Source organism: Oncorhynchus tshawytscha, linkage group LG06 (assembly GCF_018296145.1).
Source record: "Oncorhynchus tshawytscha isolate Ot180627B linkage group LG06, Otsh_v2.0, whole genome shotgun sequence".
Lineage (NCBI taxonomy): Eukaryota > Metazoa > Chordata > Actinopteri > Salmoniformes > Salmonidae > Oncorhynchus > Oncorhynchus tshawytscha.
In genome coordinates, this window is record NC_056434.1 from 23,503,187 (window position 1) to 23,529,441 (window position 26,255).

General features: G+C 41.7%; 1 protein-coding gene across 1 annotated transcript; it reads right to left on the minus strand.

The window, feature by feature from the left end:
- Positions 1-672: 672 nt before the first annotated feature.
- Positions 673-24,272, minus strand: LOC112252259 (large neutral amino acids transporter small subunit 1). The gene is made up of 10 exons (XM_024423345.2): positions 23,473-24,272; positions 20,060-20,185; positions 12,105-12,210; positions 10,817-10,861; positions 9,745-9,868; positions 9,425-9,528; positions 9,040-9,136; positions 8,664-8,813; positions 3,304-3,481; positions 673-3,192 (listed from the first exon to the last, which is right to left on the minus strand). The coding sequence occupies exons 1-10, from the start codon at positions 24,032-24,034 to the stop codon at positions 3,137-3,139; spliced, it is 1,548 nt and encodes a 515-aa protein (XP_024279113.1). The 5' UTR covers positions 24,035-24,272; the 3' UTR covers positions 673-3,136.
- Positions 24,273-26,255: the final 1,983 nt, after the last annotated feature.

Consider the following 26,255-nt stretch of genomic DNA (forward strand, 5'->3'; position numbering starts at 1 on the left):
TCTTGGCCATAGTGGAGTTTGGAGTGTGACTATTTGAGGTTGTAGACAGGTGTCTTTTATACTGATAACAAGTTCAAACAGGTGCCATTAATACAGGTAATGAGTGGAGGACAGAGGAGCCTCTTAAAGAAGAAGTTACAGGTCTGTGAGAGACAGAAATCTTGCTTGTTTGTAGGTGACCAAATACTTATTTTCCACCATAATTTGCAAATAAATTCATTAAAAATCCTACAATGTGATTTTCTGGATTTTTTTTCTTCTCATTTTGTCTGTCATAGTTGAAGTGTACCTATGATGAAAATTACAGGCCTCTCTCATATTTTTAAGTGGGAGAACTTGCACAATTGGTGGCTGACTAAATACGTTTTTGCCCCACTGTAAGTGTTTCACCTGTTGTATTTGGCGCATGTGATTTTAATCAATGCTGTTTCCATGTCACTTTAACAAAAAAATGCAATGTGACGACATTGAATCAACGTTTTTTACTCAACTTTAAACTTAAATCCAATGAGATGGTTTATATTTTTGTTGATTTGAAGTTGAAGTTACGTTAGTTGACAACTCTACAAAACTAGGTGTTGAATGGATGTTTGTGCCCAGTGGGTTTGTCCAGACAAGTAGTCCATGTGAAGCACGTCCTGTAGTGTATTTAAAAATCAGTTACAAAGAGGATTGCATTGAAACATATTTTATTAACATGATAAGAACACAGGATAAAGGAGACAAAAAAATTGGACAATACATACATGTATGGAAAAAAAACAAGATTTATTCATAAAGCACTTTAACAAATGCCCTGTCAAAAAATGTGGGGACTAAAAGATCCTACAATAAATAAATAAAACCTTCTACAGTACTATTTAAATTAGTTAACATCTTCTGATGGCTGGAGTGTTAGCAAGCTATTCTGCTGTTCTACATACAATGACACATCCTCCAGGAAACCAATGGTAAGTCAGACTCATGAGCTATATTGTTTACCACAGTGACCAGGTGGTCTATAGCACAGCACATGTTCTTGGCTTTACAAAGCTTTACCGTGCCACAATGTGGAGGAACACATTAAAATAAACAGGTCTGGACAAGCTTCTGCAGGATGATTTTTGTTAATATAGTACGCTGAACATTTTTTTTCAGCAAAAAAAACAACAATGAATTAATAATCTTGTCAACCATCCACCTCCAGTCCTGTGTCTCCCCTGTCCCACCCTCTGAGGCATCTGTATCCAAAGACTGTGGTTTTAACCTTTGCTCTGCTATGCCCTGCCCGCCTACCCACTTTTTGACGGGGAAACCACACATTTCCAACAATCATGGTCCATACCTCATTAAACCTTTACCGCACAAATCTCATCATCACACTTAAATGTAGAAATCCTTTTATGAAGTTGATAGCTGCTGACAGTAGTGACAACGTACAGTAGACACATGCAAGCACAGAAACAGACACACTAAAACAATGAAATCATCTTTACAGCTGTGACCCTATTCTAAGACATATACACACCCACAATAGCCCATTCTAACCCAAAATTCTGATGTTATTAGTCAGCCTTGTCACAGGTAAAAAGTAGTCACTGTGACAGTGTTCCTATTGGGGGCCTTGGTTACAACCTGTCCTGTTTTAAAACTCTTCGACATAACAGTAGTTAATAGCAACAATACCCATGTGCATCTGATGATACCCACAAGATCATTGTGATCTAAGAACAAATTAAATCCTTGCTCGTAATGTATGTAGTCTGGATTGAGCTCAAGCAGGCAACTATTATGTTCACAAGTTTGTATTACATCAGCATTAAAAAAAACATGATGTTATATTTGTAAGATTTACAACCAGCAATATTATATTCCTGTGATACTGTAGGTCCACTGAGGTAAGACATGGTACAGTCGGAAGGCTACTGGTGATTTAATGACAAATCTACAGACAAGCAAAAGGGTCTCTGTAATTTGTATACTCAGAATAGTTGTAAAAATAACTATAATTATAATAATTATGTCCCATGCATGGTCTATTTGTGAACCAGAAATCTCACGGGAAACTAAGACGTCCTTAGATATACAAAAAAGTTAATTGACAGCATTAAAAAAAAGCTCCACTGCAAAGTAGAAATTCATATCTACAAAGATTTTAAAAATAACGGCCAAAGCAGAGATTTACAACATGGTGCACAGGGTGCAGTGAGCCAGTCTGATCTGCCGTAAATGGGGAGGGGTGCTATCATATAAGAATTATAACACTTACGCTCCAATCACTGTTACACGTCCATTTCCCTGTCTACCCTCAGTTTTCAGCTTCTCAGGGTTCAGATGAGTTCAAGTGTGTCTGTAGTCAGGGAACTGAATAGCCTTGGCTTTATCAGAGGCACTAGTATAATCAAATTGATATTTCGCTATCCTTTACAGAAACATTAAACCTTTCCCCAAAAAAAGCTGAAAACAAAAGCATACAGAAAAACAAACACCCAGACTACAACACATAATGTCTGCGTTCAACAGCCTGTAAGCTGCTGAAATAGAAGCCATGGCAACAAACAGACACAATGCCCTTCTGGGAAGCAGTTGACTCACTAACTGGGTAATGGCAGAACTACTGTGAAACAGTGAGTCAGTGAATCTGAACAACAATTCTAGCTTTGGCCTACCAGGAATTAGCACCAAGCCAGGCCACACATCACAATTGACTGAAAGCACAGATTGCAACTATATGAACACAGGGATGCCAAACCTTCAGTGAAAGAATAGTTTGAACGAGAGGACATTTTTCTGTAAACAGAAGTAACATAATCCTTATAAATACAACACTTGTGAGCCGTGGTTCGGTACAAAGACATTAAAAATCAACAAAATCTTGAAGACTGAAACAACGTTTGCAGTGAAAACCTGTCTGAAGGTATCCCAACAGCTACAGTATGTGCAGGGTAGAGGGGGACCGTGCTGGGCACAGCAGTCTAGCAGCATGGCTCTCCTGCACTAGAACACTAGGAGATCAGAAGGAATGATTAGACCTAAAAAAACATTGATGGGGGCTGAGTGAGGGTGTAGACTGGGAGCAGGTGCCTCCAGGGGTGAGGGGGTAGATAAGTGGTCACTGGGGTTGTATGTCGAGGGGCTTCGTCGCTTTAGCTCCTCTTCAGGATTCCTGTGGTACCACCCCAATCAGCTTCTGGCAAAGCGCCGTGGAAGAGACTGGAGAGAGAAACACACCGTAAGTCACAATCACTGTATAATCAGAAACAGACTACAATCATGCAGATAGGTCCAGAGAGAGCATTGAAGCAATTCATAACGGAAACTTACAGATAAACTGAAGGAGCCATTTGGGCTTGTTTTGCCACCAAACGCCAATGTAGTAGACTGGCACTCCAGTGGCAATGATGCCAAAGCCAATGGCACACTCCACAGGTGTTTTCCAGATGGACACCACGATGAGGAACATACAAGCCAGGACAAAGCTGATAGGCAGCAGGATATTCACCTGGGGGAAACATTTAAATGTGACACTGAATAAATAAACCAGGACAGACAAACACACTGACACTACCGTTAACAAAACACACAGAGAATGACTGGATTCAAACTAAACCCATCTTGAGGGAATTAAAATAGGAAAATATTGTGAAATTGTATGACAGTAATTCACAAAGCATCTTCATCTACTAAATAGAATATTTAAAAATCAATATTTTAAAAGTAGAAGATAATACATAGCAAATGGGCCTCTCTCATCAGTCTTACTGAGGTAAATGCTTAAGGTTAAAACTCTGAGGAGGTTTAGATGTGAAATGCTGAGTGGAGAGGGAAGGGGAGTGTTTGTGCACTTTCGTCAAACTCTGATCAGAACACTGACTCACATCCAGCTGAATCTGGACCATCGGACCAATAACTGACATTTTCAGAGGCTGCCAAATGCAGTCTGATGTTGATCCACACTAACTAAATGAGTACCAGCAAGCGGGTATACGAGAGCGAGATATTCAAAGGCAGAGAGTTGAATGGTCAATGTTGAAGAACCCCTCCAGCCCCTCCTTTATTGTGGCACAGAGCCACTGTAAGGTCATCTGTCCCAAACCCAGTCCCAACACAAACACACAGGACAGATGTATCTGTGATAGATAGAGATCTGAACTGTGCAGCGCTGGCCTCTTTCACTTCACTGCCTCTCTTGGCCACTCCCCTCATTAACACATCGCCATGTCAACCAGACAGATGGGTTCAGGCCATTATAGGTCCATTTTGGGGGCAGGCAGAGGACCCACAGTCACACAAAGGGTCTCTGTGTGTCCAACAGTCCAACAGTCCTCAGTGCACATGCTGCTCTACCTTCTTTAGCCAGCAGCTCATGCCAATGGCAGGTCACACTGCGGTCTACGCCGCCAAGTAACCAGTTCAAGCTCCTTCTTTTCTTTCTTCTTCTTCTATCGTCCTCCCCCTCTATCTCTCTGGGCTCTATTGGGCGACGATGACATGGACATCGATTAAGGCAGCCCCCCGCACTGCTCTGATTCGGAGGGGTTGGGTTAAATGCGGAAGACACATTTTGGTTGAATGAATTCAGATGTGCAACTGACTAGGCATCCCCCTTCCCTTGCAATGGTAAATCTTACTGTTGGCAGTAGCGCTGTAGGTTTTGATAAATAAACAAGTTGTGGGTGTGTCGACGCTTGGCCCCTCACTCAATCGAAGCGTGCTCCATGGCTAAATATGTGGTTGCTTCAAGTAGTGTATTTACGAATATTATTCTGCTATAGCATAGTCCGTTAAATAGCCTGCCCCATATTTGCTAAATATGTTGAACATTTTTGCAGTCTACATTTTTCTAATTGAATTGCTTCAATTTGGAAATACATAGTTAAACATAGGCTAGAGCAGTGGTTCCCAAACTTATTATAGTCCCATACCCCTACAAACATTCAACCTCCAGCTGCATACCCCCTCTAGCACCAGGGTTAGCGCACTCTCAAATGTTGTTTTTGCCATCATTGTAAGCCTGCCACACACACACTATACGATACATTTATTAAACATAAGAATGAGTGTGAGTTTGTGTCACAACCCAGCTTGTGGGAAGTGACAAAGAGCTCTCATAGGACCAGGGAACAAATAATGTAATAATAATCAATAGTTTTGCTCTTTATTTAACCACCTTACATATAAAACCTTATTCGTTCATCAAACATTGTGAATAACTCACCACAGGTTAATTAGAAGGGTGTGCTGGAAAGGATGCACATAACTCTGCAATGTTGGGTTGTATTGGTGAGAGTCTCGGTCTTTTTCCACACAGTCTGTGCCTGTATTTAGTTTTCATGCTATTGAAGGCCGAGAATCCACTCTCACATAGGTACGTGGTTGCAAAGGGCATCAGTGTCTTAACAGCACGATTTGCCAAGGCAGGATACTCGGAGCGCAGCCCAATCCAGAAATCTGACAGAGGCTCTCTTGTTCAGATAACGGTAAGTGGACTGGAGGCAGGGCATGAAAGGGACAACGAATCCATTTGTTTGTGTCATCCGTTTCGGGAAGTACCTGCGTAATTGCACACCCAACTCACACAGGTGCTTCGCTGTATCACATTTGACATTGTCCGTAAGCTTGAGTTCATTTCCACACAAAAAAAATCATACAATGATGCAAAGACCTGTGTGTTGTCCTTGTTAATGCAGACTTCTTAATCACAGCCTCAATTTTGTCCCGCACATTGAATATAGTTGCGGAGAGTCCCTGTCATCCTAGACTCAGATCATTCAGGTGAGAAAAAACATCACCCAGACAGGTCAGTTGTGTGAGAAACCTGTCATCATGCAAGCAGTCAGACAAGTGAAAATTATGGTCAGTAAAGAAAACTTGAAGCTCGTCTCTCAATTTTAAAAAAACGTGTCAATAATTTGCCCCTTGATAACCACCGCACTTCGGTATGTTGTAAAAGTGTTACATGGTCACTGCCTATATCATTTCATGCTTTTACAAATTTAGCCATTTTCACTGTAGTGTCCAAAACGTCTTTCAAGCTGTCAGGCATTCCCTTGGCAGCAAGAGCCTCTCGGTGGATGCGGCAGTGTACCCAAGTGGCATCGGGAGCAACTGCTTGCACGCACATTACCACTCCACTATGTCTCCCTGTCATGGCTTTTGCGCCATCAATACAGATACCAACACATCTCAAAGTCCATTTTATGTCACAAAGCTGTCCAGTACTTTAAAAATATCCTCTCCTGTTGTCCGGGTTTCCAGTGGTTTGCAGAAGAGGATGTCTTCCTTAATTGACCCCCCATAAATGTACGGACATATACCAGGAGCTGAGCCAGGCCCTTCACGTCTGTTGACTCATCCAGCTGTAATGCAGAGAACTCACTGGCTTGTATGCGAAGCAGTAATTGTTTCAAAACATCTGCCATGTCACTGATGCATTGTGAAACAGTGTTGTTTGATGAAGTCATTGTCTGTACAGTTTTTTGTGCCTTTCCCCCCTGCATTGTCCCAGCCATATCCGGGGCAGCAGGAAGAATAAAGTCCTACACAATAGCATGGGGCTTGCCTGTCCTAGCCACTCATTAGCTCACCATATAAGAAGCTTCTAGACCCTTTTTATTAATGGTATCTGTTGCTTTTATACGTCTTACTACTCGAAAGTCGTCTTAATTCTGGCTTATTTTTCAAATTGGCATATTTCAAAATGTCTGCACAAGAGTGAAGGATTCATCGAGTTGTGAGATAGGATTTTTGCACATATAATACACTGTGGCTGAGGAAAGGCACTACTCCCAATATAAGTGAACCCCAAATCAATGTAGTTCATCATATTTGCGCCTCTTCGATGGTACAACGTCCCTGTCTGTTGTTCGGTGCTTTCCCGGGTAAGGGGGCAGTAGCTCTTCGGCTGCATCAGATTCACAACTGTCAGTGTCAATGGTAGCTGGGTTATCAACAAATGTAGAATTACTTATGTGCTTGTGGAAACAGAACAATTGTGTCGTCGACAGGTGCAGTAGAGCTGGTATGTGTCGCTATGGACGCGGGCCTTACTTTTTTTTAACCATTAATCTATTTTCGAGCAAACGGAATGAGCAGCAGCTACGTTTTGCTACATTCGGACCGTTACTGGAATTCCCGCGAGAGAGTAACGGTTCATGTGATTGGATGTTAATTATTTGACTAGGTTACCTGTATTTGACATTGGGTTGTTATTTCGCTGAACACTAGATGGTTTCATTTTATTTTGGATAGTGAAACGAGGCTATTAAGGCGAGAAAAAAACCTCACCCAAATGTATAGCCCCGTTGGAAAATATAAATGGACTGTTTGAAAATGTGATTTTTTTTTATTTGGCGTACCCCCGAAGGCATTGTGTGTATATAGGGACTAGACCTACTGTAAATTGCAGACATGGACAGGCAAAACGTAGTCAATAATCAGATTAAATTCACTAGTCTATTGATAAGATATGAATAATTCTATTCAAATTCTATAAAAAAGGAAAAAACGGTTTTAAATAAGCTATGTCTAAATACAGTTACAGGCACCATAATTGCTCGCTGTGGGATACAGGGGCAACTTAGAGATAAGGTAAGGCAATTTCAAAGAAGCTGGATAAAGATTCAGCACGAAGTTACCATATTTGCACTTCTCCAGAAATAGCAGACGAAATTGCATTGTATTCAAGCCAAGTACATACTCACCAAAAACCCATGGACGGTGAATCTTTCTAATAAATTAGTTTAAATAAAATAAAATAAATGTAAACCAACAACAATATTTTGAAATAGGATCGGGTCAGATGCATGATATCACAAATCGCTTATCTCGTTCCATGGCACTGTGCACACAAAGGCGTAAATGTCTTTGCGCATATCATTCGCACATCTATACAAAATACTAGGCTCCTGTCAATTGTACCGTTGCCTATGATCAAGGCAGGTAAAAAAAATCTAATTGCAATTGATATGGCATTATAGGAAGATTGAATAGTTTGGAGGAGCGGGCGTGTCTTTGGTAATCGAACGAGTGGCGCGCTTATGAATAATGAAAACACGAGGAAAAAATAATCATAAATATATATTTCAAAGCTCTCTCAGTAGACCATTTAAAAGCCCTTTATTCATAGGCTACCTGGTTAATGGCCAGCATTAAAAGACACACCTATGCGATGCTGCTAAACCAGCCTTGATTAAGGGGAGGGTAGGCATTCTTGTTTTTTAATCATATTAAACAAAATGAGAGGAAACCAACAGTTTTTTAGGTTTCTAAATACAAGATTCACCGGCACAAAATGCACATCTCTCTTCCATGGGCACTGTGTGTCATGTCTGGATAGGCCTCTGTTCCGCTCTCACCATCCATGCCATTATCAACTGAGTTACCGTTAAGACCTGCATTTTGTGGGTCTTAAAACTTCCAATTAGTGCTGCATGAAATTGTCACTTTTGCACGTGTTTTTAAGGACATACTTCAAACATTGCCACCCCTCCCACCTCAGCGCAAGTGAGCCGATGTTAGACAAGTAAACTGCTGAACCTGGTATTAGGAGTGGAAAATTCCAGTGTGACAGTTTCTACATGACTAAATTAAAAATGAACGTGCATCAGCCGCAAACAAAGAGCTCTCTCTCTCTGGTGCCTGATCAGTTGAAAACAGGTTAGAGACATTACACATATTCTCACCTTAATTGGTCGTTCCAGCTCAGGTTTCTTGTAGCGCAGCCACATCATGCCGATTATCGCCATGGCAATACAGAGCCAGTTGAAGAAACTGAAGAAGTTGATGACAGAGAAGATGTCGTTGGAGAAGGCATACAGCAGCGTCATGAGGCACTGTGAGGGAAGTATGAGAGAGAGATGTGAACGTAGCACACAGCAGTGACTATTGTAGACAGGCATGAAAAATTGCTAATAATGACCATAATACTGAGCCTCAATCTTCAGGCTCAATGTTTGACTACAAGTTCCAATATTATATTTTACTTTGCATATTGAATGATGAGAGCCCTCGATGGTGGAGCAGTTTTGAGAAGCACCTGGTCAGAGAGAGGTTACGTACTGTGAAGATGAGTGACGGCAGAGGGGTCAGCAGGTCGGGGTGGATCATGGACAGCAGACTGGGGAGGTGGCCTTCTCTTGAGCCCACAAAGAACAACCTGACAAAGAGAACAGGGGTTATAGTATTTATACATACACACAAACCAAAAGAGCATACTTGTATATAGCTTTGGAGTTTGTGTGTGAATTAATAAGTGTAAGTCAGAGGACTATGGTGGGAGGAGCTATAGGAGGACGGGCTCATCGTAATGTCTGGAGTCAAAAATGGCTTTATACGTTTTATACCGTTCCATTAATTCCATTCCAAACATTACACTGAGCCCATCCTCCTATAGCTCCTCCCACCAGACTCCACTGGTGTAAGTGTGTGTGTGTTTGTGAGATACCTGGATGATGTAAAGAGAGAGCCATTAACAGAGCCGAAACAGGACAGTCCCACAAACACAGGGATGATCCAAGCCATGGGGCCCAGGTGGTAGTTTCCAAAGTCCTGAAGGACAGAAACACAAACAATATCAGCAAACAAAGTCTGTCTACCTGTCACTGGGCTGTGTGTACTAAGACATACAGTGATGTACGTAACCTGATATTGAGTGTGTACCAGTGGAGAGAGACAGTTCTGTACTGTATGTACAGGCTAATCTCAACACCATAAGTCTGTCACGAGAGACTAGTACAGGCTGGTTCAGTATGGGGGAGAGCTTACCACCGCCACAGCCTCAGAGCTCAGCATCTCTTCTGGACTCAGAGTGGTGAAGTAGGCCAGGTTAGTCAGTACGTACACCACAGTGACGATGGGCAAGGAGATGATGATAGCACGAGGCAGGTTCCTATGGGTGTGGGGGGGGCAGTGAGTTATAGAGTTTAACACGCCACCTCTGACATAATACTTCCTTTGTTTACCTACGTCGGAAGAAAATCTGAGGTAATTATAACTTTGAAACGGACTGACACAGGAATCGTGTTAACATAAAACATGCATGTACCAGTAATTATTTTCAATATTCATAGGTAGTCATTCTTGACCTATAGTATGTTACAAGGAACATGGGCTGCGGTCCAAACACTTAAAAGACACATCCTATCCCCTCAGCCCTCAAATTAAGTTGACACTTCTGATGACGTATCATGACGTCTGACGAGTATACACTTGCAGGGCAAGGGGCGAGGGAGGAAGGAATTATTTTTAAGTAAACCACACAATCATCCTGCACTGATTGTGTTTTCAGCCACTGGTAGCTTGTGGGTGCTTTATATGCGCTACAGTCAATTATGAGTGCATGTCTACTTATATTAAATATATAATTATTAATATACGCCTACTGTATGATAGCTAGCAAATTAATTTGCTAACTAACATTAGCCTGCCTAGCTGGAACTTCTGAAGAAGGAACATTTTTTATTTCTACAATTTCCAAAAACATATGTACTTTTTACAGAGTAGCAAAATGTCTAACTTATTTGCATTCGTTTTTACTTACACTTGCATGTTGACTTCTCCATTGTTGTTTTTAAGTTTTCACAGACTTTTCTTAGCAGATGTACAATCGTCGTGGTTTGAATTATGGGGAGTTTCAGGCCCCGGAGTGAAGATAATTGTACACTCGCAAAGCCGACTAAAAACGAGGGCTGGGTCTTACGTTGCAAACTTCCCTTGCTTGGCTGACCAGCCAAGATGGCAACGGGGATTCCCCCAAGGGCATAAGGCGAGGGTAAGTGGACGAGGGCGTGTCTTTTAAGTGTTTGGACCGTAGCCATGGACTAGTTTGGACACTCACTTGTAAGGTTCAATCATTTCTTCTGTAACAAAGTTCAAGTAATTCCTGCAAGATAAAGAAGACATGGTTTAGATATACAGAGAGACAATCAGAACAGAACACTTTGTGTAAATCTATTGTAATCATAGCTTTCATAAACCATAGATGAACAAAACATAACACACAGTGAAAAAAGACCAGACGGGAGAGGAAAGAGTGAGACTGTAACCAAGTTTCCATCCACAGTTTTTATGCAAGTAAAGTCATCATATTTAAAGAAAATATGACAGCTGTGATGGAAACAGGAAGTTTTGGTACAATTTGGTAAATGCCGGCAGATAATTTGTTCATTTGACATAGTGGGATCTTTTGTGTCTGTAAAATTAATTATGCGAGGAATGCGGTGGAAATGCCTTTATACGCAAATATTGATGTAAACACCACCATATCGAAGTCAACTTGAAACCACACTGGTGTGTGTTCCTCCCACTATGACTTGGGAAACCATGCAATTTAAAATAGGATGCGGATTAAACAAGTTATGACCTTTACAGGGTGGTGAAAGTAAAAGATATGAGCTTGATGCTCCTTTCCAATAACATATCAAGGGTCTTATTCTGGTGACATGATGATCAATGCTTGACTGCCATTTTGATCAATAAAAACATTCTCGCTCAAATCCATCATCAGGCGGCAGGTAGCCTAGTGGTTAGAGCATTGGGCCAGTACACGAAAGGTTGCTAGATCGAATCCCTGAGCTGACAAGGTAAAAATCTGTCGTTCTGAACCTGAACAAGGCAGTTAACCCGCTGTTCCTAGGCCGTCATTGTAAATAATAATTTGTTCTTAACTGACTTGCCTAGTTAAATAAAAAGAAATTCATCATGTAGACTGGAGCTGTGTGCCAAGACCAGAGTAGGTGCCTTTTCTATTTAAAACTATCGGTAGAGTTGAAAATACAAATGGAAACACATTGAACATTAGATTCAAGTTTGGTGGAAACACACCACTTGTGGGAAATTTGCACATTTCATTTATGCAGATTTTAGAATATTTGCATGCAAATGTTGCCAATTGGATGGAGGCCTAGCTAGTGAGGAGAAAGCGGGAGAGGGACGGAGAAAGAGGGAGTGAACACCAGGCATGGGGAGGATTAGCCTGAACAGACTTTTCAATTCACTTAGTAGAGTTCTTAATTAGTCAGTCCTCCTAAGAGGGGGTTTACAATGGGATTAGAATGGAGGACAAAATGCTGGCCTAGTGTTCAATAGTTCTGGATGTCAGTCAAGTTCTAGTTCTCTGTACTTACCAGCCCCCATATGCAAACAGACCACTGTACAGGGCCAGACCAATGTTCCCAAAGTCATAGTTTGAATTCTTGAAAGAATTTTCTGGTAAGAGGTTGACTGTGTCACCTGGAAGAAGGAGAGAAAGGGAGTTGGAAAGGTAAGTCCAAAGTTGACTGACTCATTGAACACAAAGTGTACAGAATCAGTATCCCTATGAATTGTGTCAGAGCAGGGTTCTGGAATGATACAACACTAGATAACAAATGCACCATGATCAACTTGAAACCATTGAAATAGTGCAGGGCTAGACAAATGTACCCAGACAAAATATCACTAATATAATTTAGAGCTTGTTCAAAAGGCTGTGAGCATCCGTGGTTTAAACTTTAATCTAGAGGTTGACCGATCAGCATGGCCGATTAGTTAGGGCCGATTTCAAGTTTTCATAACAATCGTAATCTGCATTTTTGGATGCCGATTATGGCCGATTACATTGCATTCCACGAGGAGACACACGAGTGCAGCAAGGAACCAAAGTAAGTTGCTAGCTAGCATTAAACGTATATAAAAAACAATCAATCAATCTTAACATAATCACTAGTTAAACTACACATGGTTGATGATATTACTAGTTTGTCCTGCGTTGCATATAATCAATGTGTTGTCTGTTAATTTATCATCGAATCACAGCCTACTTCGCCAAACGGGTGATGATTTAACAAAAGCGCATTCGCGAAAAAAGCACAATCGTTACACCAATATGTACCTAAACATAAACATCAATGCCTTTCTTAAAATCAATACACAAGTATATATTTTTAAACCTGCATATTTAGTTAAAAGAAATTCATGTTAGCAGGCAATATTAACTAGGGAAATTGTGTCACTTCTCTTGCGTTCAGTGCAAGCAGAGTCAGGGTATATGCAGCAGTTTGGGCCGTCTGGCTCATTGCGAACTGTGTGAAGACCATTTCTTCCTAACAAAGACCGTTATTAATTTGCCAGAATTTTAAATAATTATGACATAACATTGAAGGTTGTGCAATGTAACAGCAATATTTAGACTTATGGATTCCACCCGTTCTATAAAATACAGAACGGTTCCGTATTTCACTGAAAGAATAAACGTTTTGTTTTCAAAATTATCGTTTCCGGAATAGACCATATTAATGACCAAAGGCTCGTATTTCTGTGTGTTATTATATTATAATTAAGTCTATGATTTGATATTTGATAGAGCAGTCTGACTGAGCGGTGGTAGGCAGCAGCAGGCTCGTAAGCATTCATTCAGACAGCACTTTCCTGCATTTGCCAGCAGCTCTTCGCAATGCTTGAAGCACAGCGCTGTTTATGACTTCAAGCCTATCAATTTCCGAGATTAGGCTGGCAATACTATAGTGCCAATAAGAACATCCAATAGTCAAAAGTGTATGAAATACAAATGGTATAGAGAGAAATTCCTATAACAACTACAACCTAAAACTTCTTAACTGGGAATATTGAAGACTCATGTTAAAAGGAACCACCAGCTTTCATATGTTCTCATGTTCTGAGCAAGGAACTTAAACGTTAGCTTTTTTACATGGCACATATTTCACTTTTACTTTCTTCTCCAACACTGTGTTTTTGCATTATTTAAACCAAATTGAACATGTTTCATTATTTATTTGACAATAAATGGATTTTTACGTATTATGTTAAGTTAAATAAAGTGTTAATTTGGTATGGTTGTAATTCTTATTATTACAAATATAAATATAAAAACCGTCTGATTAATCGGTTATCTGCGTTTTTTGTCCTCCAATAATCGGTATCGGTCGACCTCTACTTTAATCCCCTACCATCAACAGTAATGGGGATTTCACTGATTCCACAACTCAGGGGCTACCTGTTAAAAAAATAAAAGCAAGGCAAATGTGAAGCGTATGCCTGAGGGAACACACCAGGGATGGACATTCCAACAGTACCAGCTGGCCCAAAGAGCCAGACATTCTCTGAACAAACAATTCCCAGAGTGTTCTTTCAGACAGGGGCCCATGATTAAACAGGACAAACACTGGGCCGTGAGAACCCCCATGTCCCTCTTCATGTAGGACCATGACCTTCCACCTTTATTGTCCCCCAACTCTAAGCCTAAAGCCTGCATGACGTTCCAACATGGTAAGGGTCTTCCCAAAGTTCTACAACATCAGCTAGTCCACTGAAACTCTTATGACACAAATATATTGGTTGCGCGCCCTCCACTTCTTACCAGCATGAGTCAAGGTGCAAACAAAGAATGTAATCATAATTGAAAAGGAAAATGCTCAACGCTCGCTCAGCATTAAGAATTCATTGTTTTATTTAAGCAAGGTTAAAATAAACTCTTCAGCCTTCAATGGCCTTCAGCAGAATAATCAGAACAAGGGAATGGACAAGTTCATAAAGGGCATAGGGAAGACAATTAGGAAGAAAACGCTATTCAGCTGGTGGTGCAAATGAAAGAGAGTGTGGTAGACTATACAGGTTGGTCCTCAGGGTGAGGGTTACTGTGGTCAATGTCTCCATCTGTTTTGTGGACGTGTACATCCAGGAAGTCCAGACCTGCCTCGTCATGTTCCATAGTGAAATGCAGGTGTCCCGAGTTGCAGGTTAGCGAAGTTTGGTACAATCCTTATGCCCATGGCATCTCTCCACTGCAGGAAGTAGGCATTGTCAAGGATGGCACCAAACTTCACAATTGAGTTTGTTGTCCGTAGCTTATGCCTGCCTGCCCATACCCCCACCATGGGGCACTCTGTTCACAACGTTGACATCAGCAAACCACTCGCCACACGACGCTATACATGCCAACTGCCTGGTACAGTTGAAACTGCGATTCATACGTGAAGAGCACGGTTCTCCAGGGTGCCAGCGGCCATCGAAGATGAGCATTTTCCCACTGAAGTCGTTTATGATGCAGAACTGCAGTCAGGTCAGGTCCCTGGTTTCTGACAGTTTGTGTAGAAATTCTTTGGTTGTGCAAACCCAGTCTCGGACAATCCCAAAGGTGAAGAAGCTGGATGTGGTCTTGGGCTGGAGGGTCATGTCAGGATGAGCCTGCAGGAAGGGTACCACGTGAGGGAGGAGGATGTCTTCCCTGTAACGCTCCGCATTGAGATTGCCTGCAATGACAACAAGCTCAGTCCGATGATGCTGTGACACACCGCCTCGGTGTAACGCTCATTCCTTCGACGATAAACGCAAATCCGACCATCACCCCTGGTGAGACAAAACCGCGACTCGTCAGTGAAGAGCACTTTTTGCCAGTCCTGTCTGGTCCAGCGACAGTAGGTTTGTGCCCATAGGCGATGTTGTTGCCAGTGATGTCTGGTGAGGACCTGCCTTACAACAGGCCTACAAGCCCTCAGTCCAGCCTCTCTCAGCCTATTGCGGACAGTCTGAACACTGATGGAGGGATTGTGCATTCCTGGTGTAACTTGGGCAGTTGTTGTTGCCATCCTGTACCGCAGGTGTGATGTTCGGATGTACCGATCCTGTGCAGGTGTTGCTACACGTGGTCTGCCACTGCGAGGACAATCAGCTGTCCGTCCTGTCTCCCTGTAGCGCTGTCTCAGGCGTCTCACAGTACGGACGTTGCAATTTATTGCCCTGGCCACATCTGCAGTCCTCATGCCTCCTTGCAGCATACCTAAGGCACGTTTACGCAGATGAGCAGGGACCCAGGCATCGTTCTTTTAGTGTTTTTCAGTCAGAAGAAAGGCCTCTTTTGTTTCCTATGTTTTCATGACTGACCTTAATTGCCTACCGTCTGTAACTGTTAGTTTCTTAATGACCGTTCCACAGGTGAATGTTCATTAATTGTTTATGGTTAATTGAACAAGCATGGCAAACCGTGTTCAAACCCTTTACAGTGAAGATCTGTGAAGTCATTTGGATTTTTATGAATTATCTTTGAAAGACAGTGTCCTGAAAAAGGGAAGTTTCTTTTTTTACTGAATTTATTTAGCAGATGTTGTTGCGGGTGTAGCGAAATGATTGTGTTCCAAACTACAACAGTGCAGTAGTATCTAACAATTCACAACAGTACACACAAATCTAAAAGTCAAATAATGGAATTAAGAAATATATAAATATTAGGATGAGCAATGTCGGAGTGGCTTGACAGGTAGGTACGATTGGCAGTTACGTGATTAGCCAGAGGGAGACTATGTGGGAATTTAATTTTGATTTAATACCTAGTCAGTTGTACAACTGAATGCATTCAACTGAAATGTGTCTTCTGCATTTAACCCAACCCCTCTGAATCAGAGAGGTGCGGGGGGCTGCCTTAAATCGACATCCACGTCATCGGCGCCTGGTGAACAGTGAGTTGGTTATCTGCCTTGCTCAGGGACAGAACAACCTATTTTAACCTTGTCAACTCGGGGATTCGATCCTGCAATCTTTCGGTTACTGACCCATCGCTCCTTCCCGCCAGGAAGTGGGCGTAAGTGTGTTGTATTTGGGGAGGGTTAAAGTTGGTCACAGCAGCACAATGAGCAGCTGGGTCAGGTTGTAAATAAACCATTAAGAGATCCCGTTACAATACTGACTACCGTTCCTTCAACTGAGCCAGCAGAAAGAAATGTGATGGCAAAACTATTGCATGGCTGCCTATTTCATAAGCAGCCAAGGGGAGATGTACTGAGACAGAGATGTACACATGAAAAACACACATTAAAGACACCCAGACAAGGAATGTCCCTACAGAGCCTCTCGACTGGCTCCAAAAGACAAACAAAAACACTTTTGATTGAAAAGGAACTGGACTATTGCAGTAGCCTAATCAGATTAGTTTTTAACAATCCTGTTGCCATTAACCTGCTTGAGCCTATTGCCAAATGAAGGAATGACCCAGAATCTTATACTTAATCCGTTTACCCTAGGTGACTGCCCAGTATAGACAACAGGTGGTTTAAAATGCACTGAAGTGAGCATGTCTCTCAGTCAGGAAAAGAGAAAAAGGACAAGAGGAGCGTTCATTCGACCTCTGTCATTAGATGTATCTCTCCAACCCAGTGGCGTCCCACCCAGATAAGACAAGACCAGACCAGAGCTGTCCAGCTCTGGAAGATCCTCCTCCATACCACAGCCATGAGCTGGCAGCAGGAGGACCATGATAATTTGATACATGCTATTTCACAACACTGAGTTTGTCACGGGGCAATAGAACTATCACACACACACATCCTGACAGACAAAGAAATACAGATAGAGACACACTTAAGTAATTTAGCAGATGCTCTGACACATAGGGACTTACAACAAGTTAATTCAAGTAAAGACAACCACTACCATGATCATTGCAAGTAAAGCCTTAATCAAAAATGTCCTCTATTAGAAAGATCAGTCCGTGTAAGAATGAACAAGAAACAAATAAGTGTTTAAAGATGCTGTTTTTTGTGAAAACATTTTGTGAAAAGCAGACAGTAACCAATGACCATTGGGGCCTACAAGACATTTGTTTACAAATCCATTGTGAGAAAATGCCCATCTGACATAAGCCCCTCACCAACTTCCACTCCCAACCAGCACTAACATATTGACCTTGCAGACACAGACACCCATAGCTCTTCTTTATTTAAATATATTTTTCCCCCTTAGAGCCTGCCATTCATCTGTCTGTGACCACTGGCAGAGTCAGACAGGACCATGCAGATGGAGGGGGGGAGAGTGGGGCTGCTGTTGAAGACAGAAGATAGAGAGCATTGAAACCATATTTAACTCTGAATGATTGATAGTATTAACTCTACCTAGCCGTATTATAGTGTCTGACAAAAATAGCTAAAAGTCCACCACCAATGTTATGATTGATTCAATCTAGTCTGGTGCTTTAAGCAAGAGCTCCCCCACTGGACAAGGATGTCAGTTCAACATCTAGTTTTGATTTACATTCGGTTGAGATGTCAACTAATGTGAATTCAATGCAAAATCAACAAAACATTTCACCATGCCATTGGATTTAGGTTCAAAGTTGGGTGAAAAAAAAAACACAAAATGCCATTACATTGATGAGTTTTTACAAATCCAATGAGTTTTCATCGTTGATTTAACGTCATCACAATGATTTCTTTGGTTGAAATTACATGGAAACAACGTTGATTAAACCAGTTTTTGCCCAGTGCTCTGGCCTGCAAAGAAATTCTCTCTCATACACTTCACCCTTAACTTCATGTGCATCCAAATATACAACCAGGAGAGGGGAAAAAGATGTGATAACAAGGAGGCCAACCGGGAAGAACAAGACCAGCCATGGTTACACAGCAGGCCATGACTACACATATTCACCCAACAGAGGGTATCTGGCCCCTAAGGGCACAGGGTTACCTGGGAAAGGTTAGCAGTCTCAGAAACAGTTCCCTGAGCAGCATTGCAAATGTATGCACCTTAGACATTGCAGTCTTGGTACACTGAAGGAGGGGGGGCATGCCTCTGGTAAATAGGGTGGCACCTCTCTGTAAGCTGTTTATTTAAGCTTGAATCACTCATTTGCTCCCAGCCACTAACCACACACTTCTGTAAAGGAATTCTCATCTGCTAACTTGCTACTGTAAAACATCAGGTTACAAAATCTCAGGCATCTCCAGGACAAAGGTTTTAAAAAGTGCAATTCCTTGCACTTCAACAGTACCTTTTATTCTAACATAATTACTTTTACATAATATTAAATCAGTCTGACTGGAAGACTTGTTTGTTTTCCTTCAAGGTGGCCCATAAGCCCAGTCTGGGCACTGAATCAGTCCACACTGATCTCTCAATCAGTACTGACTGGCCCTCAGCTCTCCTTCCTCCCGCAGGACAATGGAGTAGTGTTTTACTGTTGGAACATGATAACGTTGTTTTTTATGCCTCTCATTTGGGCTGAACATCTTAATTGGACCAAAACACTAGTGGATTGAATGGTGATGTCTGTTGGACTTATATCACTTAAAGTTAATGATCATAATCTTTCCTTTGGACCCCAGTCGGGACCCTTGAGTTGGGAACAGGATGGGTATAATATTGATTATTTGTTTGCCATTTCTTTTATCCATTCTGTTCTTACATTGTGCAACATGAGGTGTTTTTCCAGGTTCTGTGATAGCAGCAGCTTCCTGTGCTCTCAAAGACTGACTCAAGCTGCTGAGATATGAAGCTGCCTTTGTGCGTCTAGAAATTATAGGGCGTATTTGATACTGCTCATAATTTTTTTTTACATAGCAAGTAATAAAATAATCATAGCAAGTACAGCTATCATTTTGTAACATACAAAATGGTAGCTGTACTTGCTATGATTATTTTGCATGCATGTCAATTGTATGTAATTTTGTTCGTTTTTTTGTGCACATGATTCTTCAAGATAGTGTTTTATAAGCTCATGAAACTGAAATAAAATCAATCATGATAATGCTTGATCCTGCTAGTCAAGAGGAAGAAGACTTCTATTCGCCAGCGCACAGTTACCTATCAGATAGGATTAAATGCATAACAATAGAATGAATAGAACGGATGAATCATTGACTTGAATGGGGACTCATGTTCTTTACATTCTATTTCTATACATCCAATCTGATAGCTGAAATCCGGATAGATAACTTGAGAAAAACTGGGCGCTGGGCTAAGACAGTTAGTTACTTCACTCTCTTGGGGACACCCTCCATCTATGGAGAAATACCTTATTGGCAATGAAGGCCACGCCAACTTCCTGCACTCGATCACCTGACACATCGTTATTGGGCCTGACTTATAATATAACAATATATGCCATTTAGCAGACACTTTTATCTGAAGCAGGAATCGGACCCACTACCCTTGCATTACAAGTGCCATGCTCTACCAACTGAGCTACAAATGACCACTTCCTTTCCCGTCGCATGGCACTTTATGGCTTGTCTGTTTAGTTTTCACTGTGTACCTCCTCCTGTAAAGTGCATTATGATGAGTGTGTTAGTGATTTTGTGTGGCTGTATCTTACCTTTGCCAATCTTCACAAAACCAATAATAATGATGAGGCCCAAGGCAAAGAGCTTGGCAGCTGCAAAGGCATCCTGGACCCGCGTGGCTGCCTTCACACTGTAGCAGTTTATAGCAGTCAATAGCACTGGGGAAAGACAGAGAAAGAGACAGTGTGTGAGAGTTATGCCTTTTTATTACTGTCTACATGAATGAGCTAAAAAAAAAATCTTTAAAAATTCTCCCACCTTTTATAAGCTCAGTAAGCTCAATAAATCCTTCTGAAGGTACTAATTGTTTGTGTAGCATCCACTCAGCACGCACAGCGGGACCCTGAGGCTAGGGTTGGGAAATCCCAGCACCCAGCCCACATTATATATGTGATCGGGCGGCAGGTAGTCCAGCGTTTAAGAGTGTTGGGCCAGTAAACCGAAAGGTCACTGGTTCGAACCCCCAGTGCCGACTAGATGAAAAATATGTTGAGGTTCCCTTGAGCAAGGCACTTCACCCTAATTGCTCCTGTAAGTCGCTCTGTATAAGAGCATCTGCTAAATAACTAAAATGTAAATGATCAGTGCGCTGGACCGCTGTGAGGTGTGTCATGTGGCACAGAGGGTGGAATAGTTCAGAGACCCAGTAAACAGATTCTTGTTGGAATAAAATCAAGGCCCTCCCCCTGTCCCTCTGACTCCCCATTAAAAAAGATTAACTAACGAACACTTCAAAGAACCATAAATAAAATCAGCCTGGGCAACAATGGGGAACCAAACAGAACAAAGAGGGCCTGTGTGGGAGTACAGTATAGATTGGGAGGAATGGCACACACACACACACGAAAACACACTCACACTGAGAGTGAGAATGAGAGAGCAGACCTGCTGCCACTGGGATCAGAGTATAGGGACTACCAAGGCAAAAAGGCTTCAGTCTCAGCCTCCTAAACAAATGACATGGACTGAACCTGAGGTTTCAACCCACAACCAGCCAGGGGGCCACTGTGTTAAACCTCACCACTGTGGAAATATACATTAAACTAAAGCACGGCGACCTAATAACTACTAAAAACCAAATCAATCACTGGAACAATAACACAGACGGTCAGACAAACATCCTAGCCTAGCACAACTCAATGGATTAGCAAAACTGCATGGAACAGTATTGTGGATAATAGAAGCTTAGCTATCCTGACTGACCATGTCAACTCTAGAGTCTAGACCAACAACATCTTGGCTTCAACACTATCTCTAATCTATATATGTGCCCTGGCTTGGCTGCCCCTCTATCTCAGTCTCTATCATGTGGTCACTGTTGGGGATTACACGCTCAGAAAAGGGATTAGAGACTAGCGCAGGCACTATACCATATGACGTTCACACACACATTCCTGCACCTTAATCAGGCATTCATACCAGTGGAAGCTACTGAGGGGAGAAAGGCTCATAATAATGGCTGGAATGGAGTCAACGGAGTGGTATCAACCACATGGTTTTCATGCGTTCGATACCATTCACTCCATTCCATCCATTCTACTCCATTCCAGCCTTCATTATGAGCCGTCCTCCCCTCAGCAGCCTCCACTGATTCATACCCCCAACAGAGAAATGTATGCTACAAGAGAGAGATGGGTCCAAAAGGGGCAAAAGTCTGTAACAGAGAGATGGAATTGGAGAGCAGAAAGAAAAGTCTGCTTGAGATAACTAGCAATCTCCACAATGTGAGAATGTTTTTGATTGGTTGGCTAATTAATGCAGAGCTCAAACTAATCCACCCATAATCCCAACTGGCTAACTACTATCCAACACTGCACAACAGTAGTGCTGAGTGATAAGTGCTTTTTGAGGTCTGTTCGGTTTTGGTTCATTATAAAAAAAGGTTTTCTATTTCGGTTTCTATTATATGTGTTGAATGCTGTAACACAGAATGCAACAATACAACAAAGTCCCATGATGGTAGTGACTGCTCACCACTGCTTATCACTTATTAACCATCATTTATTCACATTACTTCAATCAAATATTTCAGTTGTGTATATTGTGACATTTGTTTTATTTGATGACTTTCTTATTTCATTCCAAGTCATCATCTCATCCCTATAGAGCTGCTGCATATGCGGTTTGACAAAAATCACTCTTTTGTAGTACTCCAAAGTAAATAAGGCATGCTTTTATGACGGCTGAATACCAACTATTAATCACTTAGATCATGTATTTTCAGGTAGAGATACTGTACCTTGCGAAGCAACAGCTGCCCTCTATATCCCCTCATGGTCGTGCATTCTTCTGCTTCCGTAGCAGGCATAAATTAAACACAGACTACAAATGCGTTTTATGCGCTAAACTATGTAGAATATTGGCCTGTTGGAAACTACAACATCATACAGTTCAGGTTGGATCTGATTTATCTCTAGAGAAACTGTGCAATGTGTGCATTGAGCTCACAGAAAAAAAACGGAACAAATTTCAAATAATTGAACCGATTTAGGTCAATTTATTGTTTAAAAAACGAAAAATAATCATCGTTCAGCACAACACAACAGCCATGTCTGTTACAGACTAGCTAACATCTACGTGTTGAACTTCACAGTGCCACCTGACTCACAAAAACATTTATAGAACAACTCTTACTGAATGTATAGGCCTATAAGCTGTCCAAATTGGTTCGTTGGAGAATACAATATTGTTTATTGGTATACCAAAGCATATGATATCAACAAAGTGATAAAGGATAGTGTCAAAACTTAATACATCCCTTCATCATATTGATATTGAACATAGTAAGTCACATCACACGCCTTCCTTTTATTTTATTATTACTGTCGTTTATACCCCGCGCAATAAGGGTCCATGAGAATAATGTGCGCAAGATGTGTAACTGAATTAATGTTATTAGCATATTATGGGGAAACAATAATTCATTGTAGATTATGTTTTATATTTGTATTGTATTTACATTATTTTCCTTATTTTAATTGTAATTATTCATTATCTGGAGAGAAATAAAATGTCTGATCACACTCACATGGACCATATGGCGCCTGGGTAATGCTGCCAAAAAGCCGGCCTCTACCAACCAAGGATGATGAAATAACGCGCTATTTTTTCAACAGTTTCTTTCAACTACAGTAGACCTAGCCTACAGAGTTTCCGTTTGGGTGAGTGGCGAGCGCACTGCCAAGAGAACAGTGTCGCAGTGAGTAAGCCTAGGCTACGTGTTTTCAAGATTTTGGCACCATATATCAACATAGTCCAGGAAATTGCAAAATGAAGTTTTATTAAAAATATTTTTATAAAACAGTGTCTGTTGGAAGATACATTTGCATACTACGAAATCCTGACGTGGCGCCATGCGTAAAGGAGGATGCAACGTGTGTAACTACCACCTGATATAGTAACACTGAGTTTGAGAATAGTAAATTGAATCAGAATGGCTACTTACAGATGCAAAGACAGGCGATTAGCTTCGCCCCATTCTCGGGTACAGGGCAGTCAGGGAAGATTGGCTTGAGAAGGTAGGTAGCGAAGACGTACGCGACAATGTACTGCGATGACGGGCGGATGATGAGCAACTCGATCCACAGTTTCAGGAAAGCCGGCAGGGAACCATACACTTCAAGGATGTAAGCATAGTCACCACCTGATTTGGAAATAGTGGTGCCAAGCTCAGCATAACACAGTGCACCTATGGTTGAGAACACACCACACACTGCCCAGACGACTAGGGACAGTCCGACGGACCCGGCTTCCTTCACCACTCCAGTCGGGGTCACAAAAATACCCGAGCCGATAATGGTACCCACTATGATAGCTACGCCATTCACCAGGGTAATGGTTCTTTCTAGGACAACCTTCTCTTCCCCGGGTACCTTATCCGGGCTTCCCATCCGGCTTGAGTTTCCATTCTCTCCTCCGACTGGAGAGAGCATCTTCTCCGTAACCTCCTTGTCTTCCACATCCCGTTCGGCTGACGAATTCGAATATCTTTTCTTTAAACTTGACATTGCTCGCTCCTGTGGGGACACGGCTTTTTGTTTGGCGTCTGTGTCTCTCCCTTTTTTCTTTCTTCTCCAATTGAATTGTATGATCCTGTCTGTCGCTCCTGAAGTGCAAAGACACGATGCTGACACAGAAACACGTGTTCTGTGCTGTGTCAACGGAACTCTGTGTATAAAGGATTTTAGTATAAAGCTTCATGGTCTGTCTAGGACAGCCTCTTCCATTTCTCCTTTCATGACAGCGTCACAAATCCACCCCACATACTGCTCAATGCGAGACCAAAGCTTTTGCGCCCTCTACTGATGCTTTGGCCTCAAAGGATGTCTCAGACAGGGCCAAACTGCCAAACTAACTGAACTGGTTTTATTGGTACTTTCAAGGCATTAGTGAATTGTAATACTAGAAAGGGCATTGTGGCGAAGAAACAGTATGTGCCTCTTTCTCCACAAATGCGCTCACTATCTCCCGCCAATCCGTGCGAATGAATTATTCCATGGTGTGAATTGTTTGCCCTTTGTTTATGAATGCTTATCCAATATACCGTTAATCCTTGCCATTTCCCATAGTTCACATTATTACATTCATTTAGCCTACGGCTGTATTTATTTAAGTGGACACGTTATTTGGATAGCTCACAAACTGTGCTACACTTGTGTGAAAGGAGATAAGGTTTATTTAATTATATTTACCAGTTTTCTGTCCATTTCTTAATTGTCTTTGGTTTGGAGTGCTTCATGTGTGCATGATAGCCTATTTATTTATTTTAACTTTTTAGATTTTTTTAGTATTGCTAGGTAGGCTATCATTACTGCACTGTTGGAGTCAGAAACACAAGCATTTCGCTGCACCTGTGATAGCATCTGTACATGTTTTTATTTTTCTGGCTTCTCAGTCCGGTAGGCCTAATGTTGTGTGTACTCGCGCCGTTGCGTGCATATAAGTACCTCCTGAGTTTATAGCAGGGGTTCCCAAACTTTTTTGTCCCAAGACCCCATTTTGATATCTGAACATTTTCTCAACCCCAACCATGTGGAATTTAAAACGATAATTATATTTGGGGCTATGACAGTCAATTGAAAAACATTCAAACAGTATTCAAACATAATTTTAATGTGGGGCTATAACAGTCAATTGTAAATTAGTCTGACATAATGTATATTTTCTCACCACCACTAATGGGATGGTGTGCTTGATGCATGTGGCCTCGGAGATTCTCAAAGTCAGGGGGCGTGGTCAACAGTGTGCACCTCATCTCTGCTGTCACATCCAACCTGGATTGATATCCGCTGTTAATGCAGATGAGAGCACTGAATCCAGCTTCACACAGATATGAGCTGGTGAAGGGTACCATGAGTTTTGAGGGTGCTTTCAAGACAAATGGGAACTCAGAAAAATACGAAGTCAAATCATGATTTCAGTGATCTACTGGTCGGAAAGGTGAAGCTCTAGGAGGAGGTCGCACAAAATGGCGACGAGAGCAGCAGCATCCCTGTGAACTCAGACAGTTATGGAGTACCACATGTTTCATTGATTTATTGAACCACAAACATATTTACATTATGAAAGGAATTTAACAATGTGACTTTTGAACCAAAATCAAAAAGATTTAAGTGCTGGTTGAGACTCAAAAGCAAACTTTCTCTGTTCATGTTGGCTAGCCAGTCTGGTTAGATAGATAGCTAACTAGATAGCTAAATTACTGCCTGTACTATAAAAAAACAAACTTTTCTTTTAGCTACCGTTAGCTATTTGTTTAGTTAACGTTGGCTTTGCGAGTGACGATGCCAAAGAGTGATTCTAGTAAGGTCAGTGAGGAGGCTGAAAGGTACAGTAGGAGGTGGAATTTGCGGCTCTACAGCCTTCCTGAGACCCGCAATGAAGATGTGAGGAAAGAGTTTTTCAATGTTTTGGCCAAGATCGCTCCAAAGACAGGGAAAAACTTGGATTCCTGGTGGACACGGTGCAGAGGCCAGATACCCCCGAAACGACAAGACAACTCGACCAGTTATCATGCAATACACCATGAGCACATTCAGAAACAAGATATGGAGAGCATTCCGTGACGCAGAAGTCCTGCGATCTCGAGAGGCAGCTAAGGCACAAACTATGGCCACTGGTCAATAAGGCACGTAAAGAAGGGAAAAGGGCTGGATACGCATATAATCGTTGGGAAGAACGTGAAATTTGACGACCTCAGCAATAGATCCAACCAACCCAGGGTGACCT